General features: G+C 42.1%; 1 protein-coding gene across 8 annotated transcripts in view; it reads right to left on the bottom strand.

Moving 5' to 3' along the window:
- CB2H6orf89 (chromosome B2 C6orf89 homolog) overlaps positions 1 to 16,295 on the bottom strand; it is a 42,569-nt gene that overhangs the window by 16,445 nt on the left and 9,829 nt on the right. For 3 of the 8 annotated variants that reach the window (XM_047858635.1, XM_047858639.1, XM_047858632.1), the window contains 3 exons: positions 14,134 to 14,217; positions 8,709 to 8,916; positions 7,807 to 8,020 (listed from right to left, as the gene is read on the bottom strand). In XM_047858635.1, the coding sequence (XP_047714591.1) occupies positions 7,807 to 8,020; positions 8,709 to 8,916; positions 14,134 to 14,217 (506 nt within the window). Of the gene's footprint in view, positions 1 to 7,806; positions 8,021 to 8,708; positions 8,917 to 14,133; positions 14,218 to 14,626; positions 14,646 to 16,295 lie in introns of those variants that run through there. The other 5 variants (XM_047858636.1, XM_047858633.1, XM_047858637.1 and 2 more) reach the window with 3 other exon arrangements.

Below are 16,295 nucleotides of genomic sequence, written 5' to 3'. Positions count from 1 at the left end.
GTATTTTTAAACATAAAAATCTTATACCTTTTTATTGTCTTTGTATGGGTTTTATGTATTTTTCAAATAGAAATGTCTTTGGAGGCCATGAAAACTTATGAAATGGAGGGTTCAGTCATCTTAAGAAGGCAGGCCTCTGGAGAGGTACTCTACAGGAGCAGAGACACTGGCCAGGCTGGCGTCCAGCAAAGGAAGAGGGGGGAAGTAATGAGGAAAAGGGATCACTGGAATGGGGTAACTTATGCCATCCATCTGAATTAGGGGAGCCAATCTTCAAAAGGAAGAGCTACTTTTGATTTCTCTACAGCCCTGAGATCACCAAGGTGGATAAAGAAAGTGTTTATATTTTGGTGGGAAGGGACTGGGGAATCGCCAGGCGATTGGGGTGCTTCCTCCCCTTCCCATAAAATGCCCCAAAAAGGAGGAGTGCCCAGATTTCCAACTTGGCCTCTATCTTTCCAGATAGGATGGCTTCACCTGATGTGTTCGCTATACAATCGGCTGGAACCATGATAGCACAAAGTGAGCAAAATCCCATCCTGGAAAATAGCCAGCGGCACAGAGCAGACCATTCCATGCCACTCCAGGACAGAGCTCTTCTCCGGCCACCTTACCTGCTGCATGTGCCTTCTTTCCAGCCTTCCCTCTCTTTCTATCCACTCTTCCTGCAGCAGCAGACAGAAAGGCCCATGAAAGTTGGATGGTAACTTCCTAACTTTCTTTTAATGTCCAAGGTTTCTTTGCTCCAAAAAAACCTCCTTATAGGGGCGCCTGGGTGGCTCAGTTGGTTAAGCGGCTGACTTCGGCTCAGGTCATGATCTCGCGGTCTATGAGTTCGAGCCCCGCATCAGGCTCTGTGCTGACAGCTAGCTCAGAGCCTGGAGCCTGTTTCCGATTCTGTGTCTCCCTCTCTCTGACCCTTGCCTGTTCCTGCTCTGTCTCTCCCTGTCTCAAAAATAAATAAAAAACGTTAAAAAAAATTTTTTTTTTAAATAAAAAAAACCTCCTTATAATAGCTATTTTAAATTTTAAAAAAGTGTGACAGAGAAGTGAAACCCCACATATTACACACATACACTGGAATATTACTCAGTTATAAAAAAGAAAGAGATCTTGCCATTTGTAACAACATGGGTGGACCGAGAGGGTACTGTGGCTAAGTGAAATTAAGTCAGACAGACAAAGGTGAATACTATATGATTTCATTTACATGTGGAATCAAAAAAAAAAAAAAGGGGGGGGGGCGCCTGGGTGGCTCAGTCGACCCTCAGTTGAGCGTCCGACTTCGGCTCAGGTCATGATCTCACGGTCCGTGAGTTCGAGCCCCGCGTCAGGCTCTGTGCTGACAGCTCAGAGCCTGGAGCCTGCTTCAGACTCTGTGCCTCGCTCTCTCTCTGCCCCTCCCCTGCTCATGCTCTGTCTCTCTCTGTCTCAAAAATAAATAAAAAAACATTAAATTTTTTTTTTTAAAAACAGGCAGCAAGAGACTCAAAAAAACAGAGAATAAACTGATGGTTGCCAGAAGGAAGGGGGAGGAGAGGAATGGGCAAAATGGGTGAAGGGGGCTGAGATACAGGGTTCCAGTTATGGAATGAGTAAGTCATGAGGATGAAAGGTAAAGCATAGGGGATACAGTCAGTTGTACTGTATTAGCCTTGTGTGGTGACAGATGGCAGCTACACTTGTGGTGAGCACAGCATAAAGTGCAGACTTGTCCAATAACTATGTTGTACACCTGAAACTAACATAACATTGTAGATCAATTATACTTCAACTTTAAATTTTTTTAATGTTTATTTATTTTTTGAGAGAGAGACAGCATGAGCAGGGGAGGGGCAGGGAAAGAGGGAAACACAGAGTCTGAAGCAGGCTCCAGGCTCTGAGCTGTCAGGACAGATCCCGACGTGGGGCTCGAACCCGAGCCATGAGACCGTGACCCGAGCTGAAGTCGGATGCTTAACAGACTGAGCCACCCAGGTGCCCCTATACTTCTATTTTAAAAAATGGACTCTAGAGGCACCTGGGTGGCTCTGTTGGGGTTCGACTCTTGATTTCAGCTCAAGTCATGATCTCGTGGTTCATGAGATAGAGCCTTGCACTGGGGTCCATGCTGACAGTGCAGAGCCTGCTTGGAATTATCTCTCTCTGCCCCACCACTGCTCATACATGTGTGTTCTCTCTCAAATAAACTTAAATATATATATATACATATATATACATATATATGTATATGTATGTATATATATATATGTATACATGTACGTGTGTGTATGTATGTGTGTGTGTGTGTATATATATTTAAGTGGACTCTAAACGTGAGACTTTAAGTGGACTCTAAACGTGAGACTTTAGGTTAGTCAACCCCCTTGCATATCAAGTTTCCTCATCTTTGGAAGGGACAGAAAAATGGTAACTACCTCTGTAATTGTTGTAAGGACTGAGAAAATACACAACACAGTACATGGCACAGTGCCTCCTACACAGTAAGTGCTTGACATATTTGTTATTATCACCTCAAATTTTATTTGCAAATAAAATAGTAGGGCATTTTCTGAGGTCCAAGCCGTTCATCTTTGGGCACTAGCCTAGACTCTGCTTTGGTCCTCAGTTCTAAGTCATTGAATGATCTACTCCTAAAACCACTTGATGTTGTTGCTGGATCTACTCCAACCTTCCCTTGAAAGGTCATGGATATGTAAAGTTCCAATTATGCAGTACAGATACAGAGATACACTTTTCCATTGTATATGAGACTATCTCAGACCTCCTCAGCATCAATGGGTGTCATAATTAAAAATTATAAATGCCTAGGGGCGCCTGGCTGGCTTAGTCGATAAAGCATGAGACTCTTGATCACAAGGTTGTGAGTTCAAGCCCTGTGTGGGATGTAGAGATTACTTAAAAATAAGATCTTTCAAAAAAAATTCTTCTTTATTGTTTATTTAGTTTTGAGAGCGAGACACAGAAACAGAGTGTGAGCAGGGGAGGGACAGAGAGAGAGGGAGACACAGAATCGGAAGCAGGCTCCAGGCTCTGAGCTGTCAGCACACAGCCCCAAGCGGGGCTTGAACCCACGAACCGTGAGATCATGACCGAGCCAAAGTCAGACGCTCAATCGACTGAGCCACCCAGGTGCCCCAAAAATAAAACCTTAAAAAAAAAAAATTACTGATGTCCCAAGTAAACAAATTGGGCCTAACATGCAGGAGCCTGGCTTGGCTGAGGGCAAAGATAGCAGACAGTGAGTGTGGTGTGATGGAGAGAACACCATACTAGAATTAAGAAATAAAGGTTCGAGTGCCAGTGAGGCATTTTAGCTGGGTGAACAAGTTACTTCACCTTTCCTGTCCTCAATTCCCTCTTTACAAAACAAGGCTATGTACTAGATCAGTGCTAAAGTTCCTCTTTAGCTCTAAGACTCAGTGATTCCATGGAAGGATGAAAGCCAAGAGGATGGCTGGTAGGATCAAAGTGGACATAAAGATATGAGGTTGGGACTGGGGGGTACTAAGAATGTGACCGTGAAGGGAAAACTATGGGTTAATCAGATAAAGGATTAAGTCAAACAAGTCACACATTACCCATAAGGCTGTAGACTGGGAAGATGAGCTGGGCGGAATGCCTAGGAAAAGACTAGTTCAGGAAAATTCTAAAGGGCCAGGGCTCGGAGGATGGTTTATCTTTGGACATGCAATGCCAGCCAGAAAAACCTTGTTCTGGGCACCAGGGAGTGGAAAGGAGGCATCTGGTGAGCTGAGAGAGAGCACAGAACTCCCAAATCAAACTAAAAGCTAGATTCTGTGGGTATAGTGTATAGCGACACCCTACTCACAGCAGAGGCTAAGAGCTCAGACTGCGAGGATAGGATGGGTTTGAATCATGGTTCCATGACTTAGTAGCCTTAGGACCTCGGGCAAGTGACATAATGTCACTGTCCCTTGGTGTCTCCATCCTTAAAACGGGCATACAACCAGAACTTCCCTCACAGGGATAATGTAAAGATTAAATGAAGCAATATATGGAAAGCCCTTAGAGCGGGGCCTGGCATCTGGTAAGTACTAAATAAGTGTCAGCTTATTTATTTTCTGCTGCAGAGTGGGAGGCTGACGTGAGTCACTATGGAGTCCCTCCATTCTTCTCTTCAAGAGAATTCAGGAGCAGGGTTTCCTACCCAAGGCTGAAACCTAGAAAAAGAACCCCACCTCTGCTGCCTCTTGTTCCCTGGGTGGAGTCAAGAGGAGAAACTACCAGAGGTCAGGTATTCACCATTGCTCCCAGTGCCCTCGGTCATTCCCAAGGCGCCACTGCAAGGAGTGTCAGATGATCCAGGGGCTTTTCTTTGACAGGCCAGCCCTTAGGAAACAATATGCTTGAGGGCTTTCCTTTAGGGAGCTGAATCTGCCAGGCCATGTTCCCTCTACATTTACTTCAAAGGTACTGCTAAGTAATTCTAACTAAAAGGCAGTTGTTCATTGGTACCATAATATCAGGAAGGATAATTTATTTTTTTTTCCTTTTCTAGCCCTCTTACAGGCCCAGCAGTTCCTATTTCTTGTACCTAATTCTCCTCCATATGTTTCTATTTATCCCTTATATTATTATGTATTCTTCAGTTTCCTTCCAAATGCTATGCAAAATGCTATTAGTTGTACATGCCCACAGCTTCCCAGAATGATCACACACAAGAATATATGGTGCATCAATATCCACAACTGGTAAGTAAAAGCAGCACTTTAATAGTCAACAACATTAAAGAGCTAAAAACCACACCCTTCCAATGCTCTCTCTTTACAGCTGAGCTCCAAGAATTCAGTTTCCACCTGCAAGGCAAAATACTCATTTGGAGTGAACCCAATAGTTAGGCTTATTGACAAGACATGAAGGTTTCTTCAATTATTAGACTCTGATTTAGAGAATGAGCAATAGTGGTCCATCAACTGTCACTTCCTAACTCAATAGCCTAAGGAAATTTCCCTTACAGGACAGGGAGAAACAGAGTAACTGCCATCAATTTGGTCCTAAAAACTGCTGACTTGATCTCTGTGTGCCAAAGGGCAGAAGATGCCTTTAGGGAGGCAGTGAGAGGAAGACAGGAAAGGAGGCTGATGCGTTGATGCGTGTGAGGAAGCAGCATCAGGCTGGCCTGACAAGTTTCTCTGGGTCTTTCCCCCATGTGCTCTGGACCTTTCTGACAGAGGAGTTGGAAACATCACTTTTTTTTTTTTTTAAAAGCTTTGTTGATGACATTTCAAAAATACAAGGAAGTTATATCTGGAATTAAAAACTCTATACATATGAGCTAACTAAAAAAAAAAAAAACAAAAAAACCCAAAAAAACACCAAAAAAACCTCACAAGGCTTTTTGCTTTACAATGTTCCCTTCCTCTGATTTTAGCATAATTTTGAAAATCTTTCCATAATTTCGTCAAGTGTACAAAAATAGCTTTCAAAGGAGACTCAATACAAGGGATTTTTATGACTGATTAGCTCTTGGCTTAAAGAGTGACATTATAGAGGTGCCCGGGTGGATCAGTTGGTTAAGCGCCTGACTCTTGATTTGGGCTCAGGTCATGATCTCATGGTCGAGGGATGAAGCCCCATGTCAGGCTTTGCACTGGGCTTGGAGCTTGCTTAAGATTCTCTCTCTCTATCCGTCCCCAGCTTGAGCTCCCTTCCCCACTCTCTCTCATACTCTCAAAAAAAAAAAAAAAAAAAAAAAAAAGTTAAAAAAGAGAAAAGAGTAACATTATAAAGTATAGCTTCCACTAGGAAATTTTTTCTGAACACAACACTGAGGAGAAAGCATGCTTCCTAAACAGTTTAGATTCCAGTTATGTTGGAATCTAAAGGTTTCAGAACAGTTACACAAAAACTCCCATAATACACTTGTGAAATTAATTTCCATATTCCTTTATCCGGGCAAATAAGATGAATACCACCAAAATAATAAAATGCAGGGCACCTGGGTGGCTCAGCTGGTTAAGCACCTGACTCTTGACTTTGGCTCGGGTCATAATCTCACAGTTCATGAGTTTGAGCCCCACATCAGGCTCCGCACTCACAGCGTAGAGCCTGCTTGGGATTCTTTCTCTCCCCCTCTCTCTACATCTCCTCAGCTCAAGCGCTCTCTCAAAATAAATAAACTTTAAAAAATTGGGGCGCCTGGGTGGCGCAGTCGGTTAAGCGTCCGACTTCAGCCAGGTCATGATCTCGCGGTCCGTGAGTTCAAGCCCCGCGTCGGGCTCTGGGCTGATGGCTCAGAGCCTGGAGCCTGTTTCCGATTCTGTGTCTCCCTCTCTCTCTGCCCCTCCCCCGTTCATGCTCGTCTCTCTCTGTCCCAAAAATAAATAAACGTTGAAAAAAAAAAAATTAAAAAAAAAAAAAATAAAATAAAATGCCCTCTGTTCTGTCTCAAAAAGCAAATTTCAGGGGCGCCTGGGTGGCTCAGTCGGTTAAGCGTCCGACTTCGGCTCAGGTCATGATCTTGCGGTCCGTGAGTTCAAGCCCTGCGTCGGGCTCTGTGCTGACAGCTCGGAGCCTGGAGCCTGCTTCAGATTCTGTGTCTCCCTCTCTCTCTGCCCCTCCCCCACTTGTACTCTGTCTCTCAAAAATAAACATTAAAAAAAAAAAGGTAAATTTCAAGTCTTATCACACGTTACAATCTTCGCAAAAGGAAACTCCTCAAATGGTATGTCAGACCAGAAATTCCTGTGCTCCCACTGATACACTGTTACTAAATTTAAATGTTTCTTAAATTCAACTTATTGGCAAAACTGCACACTTAGGAGCACTAAGCATACTGTGAGGCAGAGAAAACACTATACTGAAAGAGTAAGACAAAGTGGGACAAAAACCCAGCCCACCAGGCTAAGGACTATTCGAGGATCTGGTTAAACTTTTTTTTTTTTTTTCAACGTTTATTTATTTTTGGGACAGAGAGAGACAGAGCATGAACGGGGGAGGGGCAGAGAGAGAGGGAGACACAGAATCGGAAACAGGCTCCAGGCTCTGAGCCATCAGCCCAGAGCCTGACGCGGGGCTCGAACTCACGGACCGCGAGATCGTGACCTGGCTGAAGTCGGACGCTTAACCGACTGCGACACCCAGGCGCCCCACGAGGATCTGGTTAAAAGCAAGCTGGACTCAGATGTTTTCAATAAATCAACAGCTATTTATTAAAATATCTATTATGGATAGGGATCACAGGAGAGAAAAGGGTAGATAAGATACATTGAAATTTTCCTTATAAACAAAAATACTCATCCCCACCATGTGTGCTTTGGAATCAGGGGGTTTGAATTTGGTTCCCCCAGGAGTGTTTTTCTGGCAAGTTTCTTAATCTCTCTGAGCCTCAGTTCCTCAATCTGCAAGACAGGAACAACAAAACAAAAACAAAAAAACAAAACCCAAAAAAACCCCTATCAAATAGAGTTTTAGCGGGGCCTGAATTAAATAAGACAAAATTGAGGGGTGTCTGGGTGGCTCAGGTCGGCTGAGTGTCCGACTTCAGTGCAGGTCACGATCTCACAGTTTGTGAGTTCGAGCCCCGCATTGGGCTCTGTGCTGACAGTTCAGAACCTGGAGCCTGCTTTGGATTCTGTGTCTTTCTGTGTCTGTCTGTCTGTCTCTCTCTCTCCCCCTCCCCCGCTCAAGCTCATTCTCTCTCTTTCAAAAATAAAAACAAAAAAAATGTTTTTAAAGACAAAAGTGGGAAAGTGTCTCTCATTAGATGTCAGTACATGTTATTTCCTTTCCCACCATACACTGTCAAGAACACCGTGTAAGTAGTAAAATGCAGGATTCTACCTGGAAAGGGTCTGTCTTCATCACCCCCATGCAGAGGAACTCCCTTATTTTCTGGCATATACTTCTTGGTAATGGGCAAGGACATCAGCCGAATGTGATGGATGAGTGAGCGCCAGGTGTGAGCTCCAGAAAGCACCGGTTCAGGTGGTAATGGGCTGAAAGGTTGAATCACAAAGTAGGCAGTGAGCAAGATTAATCCCAGGGTTACAAGGACCTATAAGGAAAGACAGGAAAAGGATTAATAATTGTCCCAGCAAACAAAATACTTTAATGCCAAGAAAAAAAAAGAAAAAACAAACCAAAAACCCCAGCCTCTTCCATTATTTTCACTGTGCCTTAGGAACTAATCCATTTTCATAAACAAGTCATTTACGTTCATTTTTTTAACCTTTTATCGTTTCATTTTTTAAATTTATTTAATTTATATTTTATTTTTTTAAATATAATTTATTGCCAAATTGGCTACATTCACTCCTGAATGAAATACATTTAAAGTTTGAGAACTATGAGAACTGCAAGGCTCACCAACTTTCTTCTTCCTCTTGTTTTTTTCTTTTTTAAGTAGGCTCTATGCCCAGAGTGGGACCTCAACTCACGACCCGGAGATCAAGAGTTGCATGCTCCACCAACTGAGCCACTCAGCACCAGATTTCTATGGGGCTATGTCCTCCATTAAAAAGTATACACAAATACAGTTTAATTATAAATATATAGCTTTCATCATGGATATTTAACAAAATGGGTCAAATTTCCTAGTAACTCATGGTAACTAGAGCAAAGGCCAACTTATTCATAGGAAAACTAAGGTTAGATGGTAGAAGCAGTCAACAGTAAAATTTGGGGAGAAAGTTGAAGAGTTTGTGCCCTGTTTAAGGAATCTCCAAGTCAAAACACGTTTTTACCTTATACACGGCTATAAGGAGAGGATACTGGGGTGGTCCCCTCTGAGGTTCATTCTTTTCCAGCAGCTGTCTGATAAATTTTTCAATTGCCTTCTCTGACATGCCACATTGATGGCCTGTCTGTCTCACCAAATCAACAGTCTCTGAAAGTTTGTCATAAATGCTGAGCTCATTGGCAGCAAGATCCATGTCTTCCAGTACAAAATCCCTGAGAGAAAGTAAATGTAAAAAGAAAGATGGTTTCTTTAAAATACCTTCTTCCTCAAAGTTACTTCCTTTATTTTTTTTTTAATTTTTTAATGTTTTATTTATTTTTGAGAGAGAGAGAGAAAGAGCAAGCAAGCAAGCAGGTGAGGGGCAGAGAGAGAGGGAGACACAGAATCCGAAGCAGGCTCCAGACTCTGAACCATCAGCACAGAGCCCAACGCGGGGCTCGAACTCACAAACTGTGAGATCGTGACCTGAGCTGAAGTCAGACACTTAACCAAAGCTGAGCCACTCAGGCACCCCTCAAAGTTACTTCACTTAGAACAGAGCTTCATGGGGAAGGACCAGCTTCCTGTTTTCCCCAATCCACTGCAAGCCAATGCTTTTGTAGAACATAACGAATGTCTAGATTAGGTCAAGTTAGTACTACACAGCTTTTAAATGTTCCTTAATTGTGGGCTAGTAACACAGTTTACTGGTTCACAGACACTTTGAGGAGCGCTAGTCTACAGCACAATAAATCCCTAATGGGACTCTGAAACACTAGTGCCAACCAAAAGGATTATTGAAACCAATCACAGGAGGCCTGCTACTGGCAATTTACTTAAAAAGAAATGCAATATGGAGTGTTGTTGATCCATTATTTCTTTGCATTTGTATTAGATACACCTTTTAGCAACACAGGAGGAACTAAGCACTGCAAGATTTACTATGGGGAACGTACTGACACGTTTTGCTACTGGCAGAGCAAGAATTTCAGGCAACACAAAAACCATGGCACTGGGACTGTTCAGACCTTGCAGGCTGGAGTCCTCATACTTTTCTGCAAATACAGTTTTAGACAATAAAGAGCATTTTACTTGTATTTCATATACTTGAAAGACCTAAGATCTTTAACTAATTTCAAAAGTCAATTTGTTCTCACAGTTACTTTAAAGCCAAACTGTTTCACAGCGGCCACAGAAGAAAAGGTAGAAACTAAAGTGGCAGAGTAGAATACTCTCTTGTAACATCTGTAACATGCAATCAAACCGTTCTTTTTAAAAAATGCTTGTGTTGTAAGACAACATCTTCTGTCACTTACCAAAGGAAAAACAGTGCTTGGGATTTATGCTCTTTTATTGGTCTCTTTTTCCCTTACATGTAGAAGTCGTCTTATTTCACATGTCACGCCCAAAGTGCTTCTAACCCCAGAAAGCACTGACGTGGAACGACTCTATTTTTTCAGTAAGGAGATGCTGCCACCTGTAGAGCCAAGGACAACGGTCTTGCAGCTCCTGCAGCTCCGTGGAGAAAAGCAAGCACCTCAGCCTATCTCCCCTTCCAGCAGCACCTCCCGATACTGACCGTTTGGTCCTTGGTAGGACTATTAACCCTTTAGTTCACTAGCTCTTAAGTGTGCCTCCACACTGGAGTCACCAGAATTTTTAATGAATGCTCATACCAGGGCCTCAACCCAAACCAATTAAATAAAACAGTACTGGATTTCCAATGGTGAATTAACAGGCAGGTAATCTAGACTGAGGAATTGGTTGGGGAGGGGCGGGAACCCCCACACGCTAAAAGGCTAAATCCCTTCCCCAAACTCTTTGCTCTTGCTCAGACTGTGTTTTTCCTAGGCCACATAGGCTTTCATTTCAAGGTTCAGATAAAAGGATGGTGTAAACTCTATTTAAAAATGTGTATTTTCAACAAATGGTGCAGGGACAGCTAGATATCCACATGCAAAAGAATGAAGTAGGACCCTTCCTTCTACCATACACAAAAATTAACTCAACACGTATCAAACACATAAGAGCTAAAACTATAAACTCTTGGAAGAAAACACAGGGGAAAAAGTCTTCATGACCCTCCATTAGGCAATGGCTTCTGAGATACGGCACCAAAAGCAAGAGCAGAAAAAGAAAAAATAAATTGGACATTAAAAATTAACAATTTTTGTGCTACAAATGGTAACTTTTAGGAAAGCGAAATGACAACCCATAGCATGGGGGAAAATATACGCAAACTCTATTTCTGATAAGAGTTCTAGTCCCACGTCGGGCTACGCACTGACAGTGCAGAGCCTGCTTGGGATTCTGTCTCTCCCTCTCTCTCTACCCCTCCCGTGCTCTCTCTCTCTCTTGCACTCTCAAAATAAATAAATGAACTTAAAAAAAAAGTCAGATAATAAGTTGGGAGATATTGAGCATCTGGAACTCCTGTACACTGCTGGTGGGAATATAAAATGGTGCAGCTGCTTTGGAAAACAGCTGGACAGTTTCTCAAAAACTTTCTGTACAAAAATTTGTACATGGATATCCAAGCATTATTCATAATAGCTCAAAAATAAAGCGATCCAAATGTCCATGAACTACTAAATGGATGCATAAAATGTAGTATATCCATACAATAGAATATGATTGAATAAAAAGGAATAAAGTATGGATACCAACAACATAGGTGAACCTTGAAAACCTTAAGCTAAGTGGGAGACAGTCAAAAAAGATGACATGTTGTAAGACTGTTATTAATAAAATGCAAAAAGTTAATAATAGAGGCAATCTATAGAGACAGGAAGTAGATTAATTAGTGGTTATGCAGACACAGAGTGGAGAAGAATGGGAACTGACTGTCGGTAGGTCCAAGGGTTTCTTTCTGGAGTGACAGAAATGTTCAAAACTTAAATTGCGGTGATAGTTGCACAACTTTGTGAATGTACTAAAAAACCCTGAATTGTACATTTCAAACAGGTGGATTTTATGGCATATACGTTAAATTTCAGTAAAGATGTTTTTAAAATGTGTATTTATAGGACCTATTGCTCAGGGGTTAGAGCACTGGTCTTGTAAAATGTATATTTACAGAATTTGAACTTACCCCTGCTATGGCATTTATTAACTATACTGTTATGATTTTGGCTAAGTCACTTGGTCTATTTCCTCACCTAAAAAAATAAAGGGACTGAACCAAGAGGTTTTCAAAGTCCCCTCTAGCTCTAAAATTTTAAGGGTATTGGAAGGCTTTGGGAAGTAGAAAAACTTCAATTCATTAGAAACTAAAGACTTCTGTCCAATTACATTCCTAAATGACCACTTCCAGTTGCGCCATCCTAAATGCAGGCACCATGCTAAGCACACAAGAAACATGATCTTAGTAAATCATCACAGCAATCCCAAAAGGTAGGTGTGATTTTTTTATTAAGTTTTTAATTTTAATTCCAGTATAGTTAACATACAGTATTCTATTAATTTCAGGTATACAATATAGTGATTCAACAATTCTGTACATTACCCAGTGCTCATCTTGGTAAGTGGACTCTTAATCCCCTTCACCTATTTCACCCATTCCCCCCACTTCCACCAACCTCCCCTTGGGCAACCACCAGTTTGTTCTCTATAGTTAAGAGTCTTTTTTTGGGGCGCCTGGGTGGCGCAGTCGGTTAAGCGTCCGACTTCAGCCAGGTCACGATCTCACAGTCTGTGAGTTCGAGCCCCGCGTCGGGCTCTGGGCTGATGGCTCAGAGCCTGGAGCCTGTTTCCGATTCTGTGTCTCCCTCTCTCTCTGCCCCTCCGCCGTTCATGCTCTGTCTCTCTCTGTCCCAAAAATAAATAAATGTTGAAAAAAAAATTTAAAAAAAAAGAGTCTTTTTTTTTGGTTTGTCTCTTTGCTTTTTGTTTTGCCAAAAGGTCGATGTGATTAATCCCATTTCACAGATGTTGAAAGTAAGGCTCAGAAAGGTTCCATAACTTGCCAGGATGTGGAGTCAAGTGTGCCTGACTTCCAAGTTGATGCTTTTAACCTTTATGCATGCTGCCTCCCTTACCAAGTATTTTCCTATTCTGAGCTGGCAGTTTGGAAACCACAACACCATGCCCCTCGATTATCACAAATGACTGGCTGAGAACTGGACAAGTGATCAACTACAACGATTCCTGGAAAAAGAATAAAGCGATAACTTATTACAACATTTTTCACATCTTGATTTTGTGACTAGTGATTCCAGAGATAGCATTTTTTCCTGTTGAAATTAACAAAGATATTCCAGGCAAGCAAGCAAGGATAATGTTTGTTCAAAAAAAACTACAATAGGGGCGCCTGGGTGGTGCAGTCGGTTAAGCGTCCGACTTCAGCCAGGTCATGATCTCGCGGTCCGGGAGTTCGAGCCCCGCGTCAGGCTCTGGGCTGATGGCTCGGAGCCTGGAGCCTGTTTCCGATTCTGTGTCTCCCTCTCTCTCTGCCCCTCCCCCGTTCATGCTCAGTCTCTCTCTGTCCCAAAAATAAATAAACGTTGAAAAAAAAAATTTATAAAAAAAAAAATTAAAAAATAAAATTAAAAAAAAACTACAATAAATTACCCAATGACATCCAGTCAAAATCCACTAAAACTCATTAAAGGACTAGAAAAGAGAGCAGGGAGAATTCTGGAAAGGATTCCAGTAAAAAATTCTGAAAAGTATTGGAAGGTGGGGTACATGTAGGTAATCCCTCAGGCAGAAGAGAACATCATATTGGTGGGCCTTTAGGAGAACCGTGAAGGGAACAGAAGTACAAGTGAGGTTCAAAAGAGAATCAACTACCACCATTTCTGATGACTACTTCACAACCTTTGTAAATCCCTGCCTACTTTCAGGACACATAAAAACCTCACTAAACCCCCAGTTTTTATCGCAAAAACAACAGTTTTTGGTTTTCTTTTTCTTTTTTTTTTGGTAATTCAAGTATACAATGGTATTATGATACTGACTATATTTTTGCAAGCTGTACATCCTTTCTCCTTGAGATTTTGACATATTTCCCAAGTTACTGGAAGGGTCTTTACCAATAACTTCATAAAGTTTCTAAGAGCACATGGGGATCTTCATAATAAGCCCTCTTTCTGGCTTTCGTTAGACAAGTGGTCCTCAACTGGGGGCAATTCTGGACAGGGACATTTGGAAAGTCTGGAGACATTTTGATGGTCACATTTGAGGGGTACTGGCATCTAGTAGATATGATGTCAATTAAGCACACACAAAAAATCTTGTCCCTTTGGGTTGGGATTTCATACCAGCAAAGCAGCTCCCTTGCTGAGATTTGAAAGCCTTCAACACAAGGATTTGTATTAAAAACAAAAAACAAAACAAAACAAAAAACCACACACACACAAAACAAAAAAAACCTCAAACACAAAGTCATGGCTTAGCATCAAGTATGAGAGCACTGACTGAAATCAGCTGAGCAAAGGCAATTCCTTTACCTCCAGAAAGAAAGAAGATCCAACTCTAGCAGGAATGAGCTTTGCCACAGAGGGAAGTTCCAAAGAGTGAGCTTGACTCTTAACCTGCAAGGGCACAGGCAGGGTCACTAGCAGAATTATAAAAATCAAGGTATCATGCACCACCCTAGACATCCTGAATTGCTAGAATCTCTGGGAGTGGGATCCTGGTGCAGAAGTATTCAAACTCTTCCCTGTTGAGAAAAGGCACACTCCCAAATGGGAGATACTGCTCTAGAACAGCAGTTCAACTAGGGGTGATTCTGCTCCCCAGGGGACATTTGGCAATGTCTGAGGCATTTTTGATTGTCAAAACTGGAGAGGCACTACTGGCATCCAGTGGGTGAAGACTAAACATCCCACAACAAAGAACTGTCCCGTTCAAAATGTTAAGAGTGCTGAGGTTAAGAAATTCTGCTTTCAAGGGAGGCCAGGGTGGAGGTAAGGGGGGGAGATAAGCCAGGAGGCTGTTCACTTCTGAAGGAGCATCTCAGGAATAGAAGGAAGCCACTGACAGCTCTGATGAGATGTTCTCCACAATTCCTTCTGTGTCTCAGTCTAGGAAAAAAACAGGACAGAGGCATAACTGATAGAATGACTCTAACAGAACTTACAATAAAAGTTTGTTTACTGCAGAAAACAGGTTAAGAGGTCCAACTAAATGCGAACCTCTCCTTTGTCCTGTTTAATACAGAACTTCTTTATGGTTATAAATATGTCCTAAACACTGACTTGACAGTGAAGACCTGGAGGTGCTCAGCTTTCCAAACTAAACAGCTGTGCCAGCTAGGCAAGTCTAAGATGCAAAATAGATGCATCTAGCTACACAAAAAGGGGTGGGTACCTCGGGGGCTCAGAAGGTCGACTCTTGAATTTGGCTCAGGTCATGATCCCAGGGTCATGGGACTGAGCCCCAAGGTGTGGTCCGTGCTGAGCATGGAGCCTGCTAAAGATTTTCTCTCTCTCTCCCTCTGCCCCTCTCCCCTGCTTGCATGCTCTCTCTCTAGAATAAATAAACTTTATTTCTACCTGCTCGTATCCTCATCTTTTCCAGTTTCTACCATTAAAAAAAAAAAAAAAATCCTTTCTCTCTAGAATTCCAGGGCTCGTGTTCTCCCTCCAGAGCCAAGTTCCTTAAAAAAAGAAAAGAAAAAAAAAAAAAAAAAAAAGGCATCACTTCACCTTCGTGTTTCTAAGGTCTCCATGTCTTTATTAACCACTCAAATCACATTTCTGCCCCCCTCACACCACTAACATAGCTCTCAGGTCACCAATGGCTCTCTACATGCCAAGTCAAAAGGACGTTTTCTCAATTACTACCTTAACTGACCTCTCCACAGAAGTTCCTGTTGCCAGCCATTTCCTCCCTCAAGTGCTCTCAAACCTTAGCATAATTCTCTTTTCTCAGAGACCATACCCCTGAATGCTGGTATTCATCACAGTTGTCCTTGATCTTCTCATTCCCTCCCTGGCTTTAACTACCAGCTATTAGTGATTTCCAAATCTCTTCTCCAGTCTAAAACCCTCCAGAACTCCAGACCCATCCATCTATCTATATACCAGACACTCTGGCAGAAATTCCCTTCTGTTCCCTGTATGTAATGTGCCCATAAGTGCCTTATTATTCCTGCCCCCCCACCCCCGCAACCCATTTCTCCTACTATATTCTGTTTTGTAATTGATGGAAACACCAGTTCTCCATATTTAAAACCCCTCCTTTTTCATCACCACTAATGAACCAATCACTAAATCCTCGATTCTACTCCCTGTATGGTTCCCACATTCATCATCTCCTTTTTAGCTCTACATTAATGGTAGTCAAGGCTCTCAACATCTGTCCCGTGGACCATCACAAAGATACATTTAATCTCTATACTGCCAGTTCTCCTTCTCCTCTCTGATCCATCCTCAACTCGCCCCACAAATTATTTTTCTGAAACAAATCAGCTAATGTTACTTGTCTATTTAAAGCGACTTCCTTGAATCCCCATGTCCTGCTGTGGAACAACTTAGCAAGGTGGTTAAGAAGGCAAATGGACTTGGAAAAAGCTAAATACAAACACCTGATCTTCCACTACTGTATAGTCATGAGACAGTACTTAATCTCAGCCTCTGAGTTTTCATCATTTTATAAAATGGGGATA

Source organism: Prionailurus viverrinus, chromosome B2, assembly GCF_022837055.1.
Source record: "Prionailurus viverrinus isolate Anna chromosome B2, UM_Priviv_1.0, whole genome shotgun sequence".
Classification (NCBI taxonomy): Eukaryota; Metazoa; Chordata; class Mammalia; order Carnivora; family Felidae; genus Prionailurus; species Prionailurus viverrinus.
The sequence above is the reverse complement of the archived record's forward strand: the minus strand, read 5'-3'. Positions and strand labels throughout refer to the sequence as shown.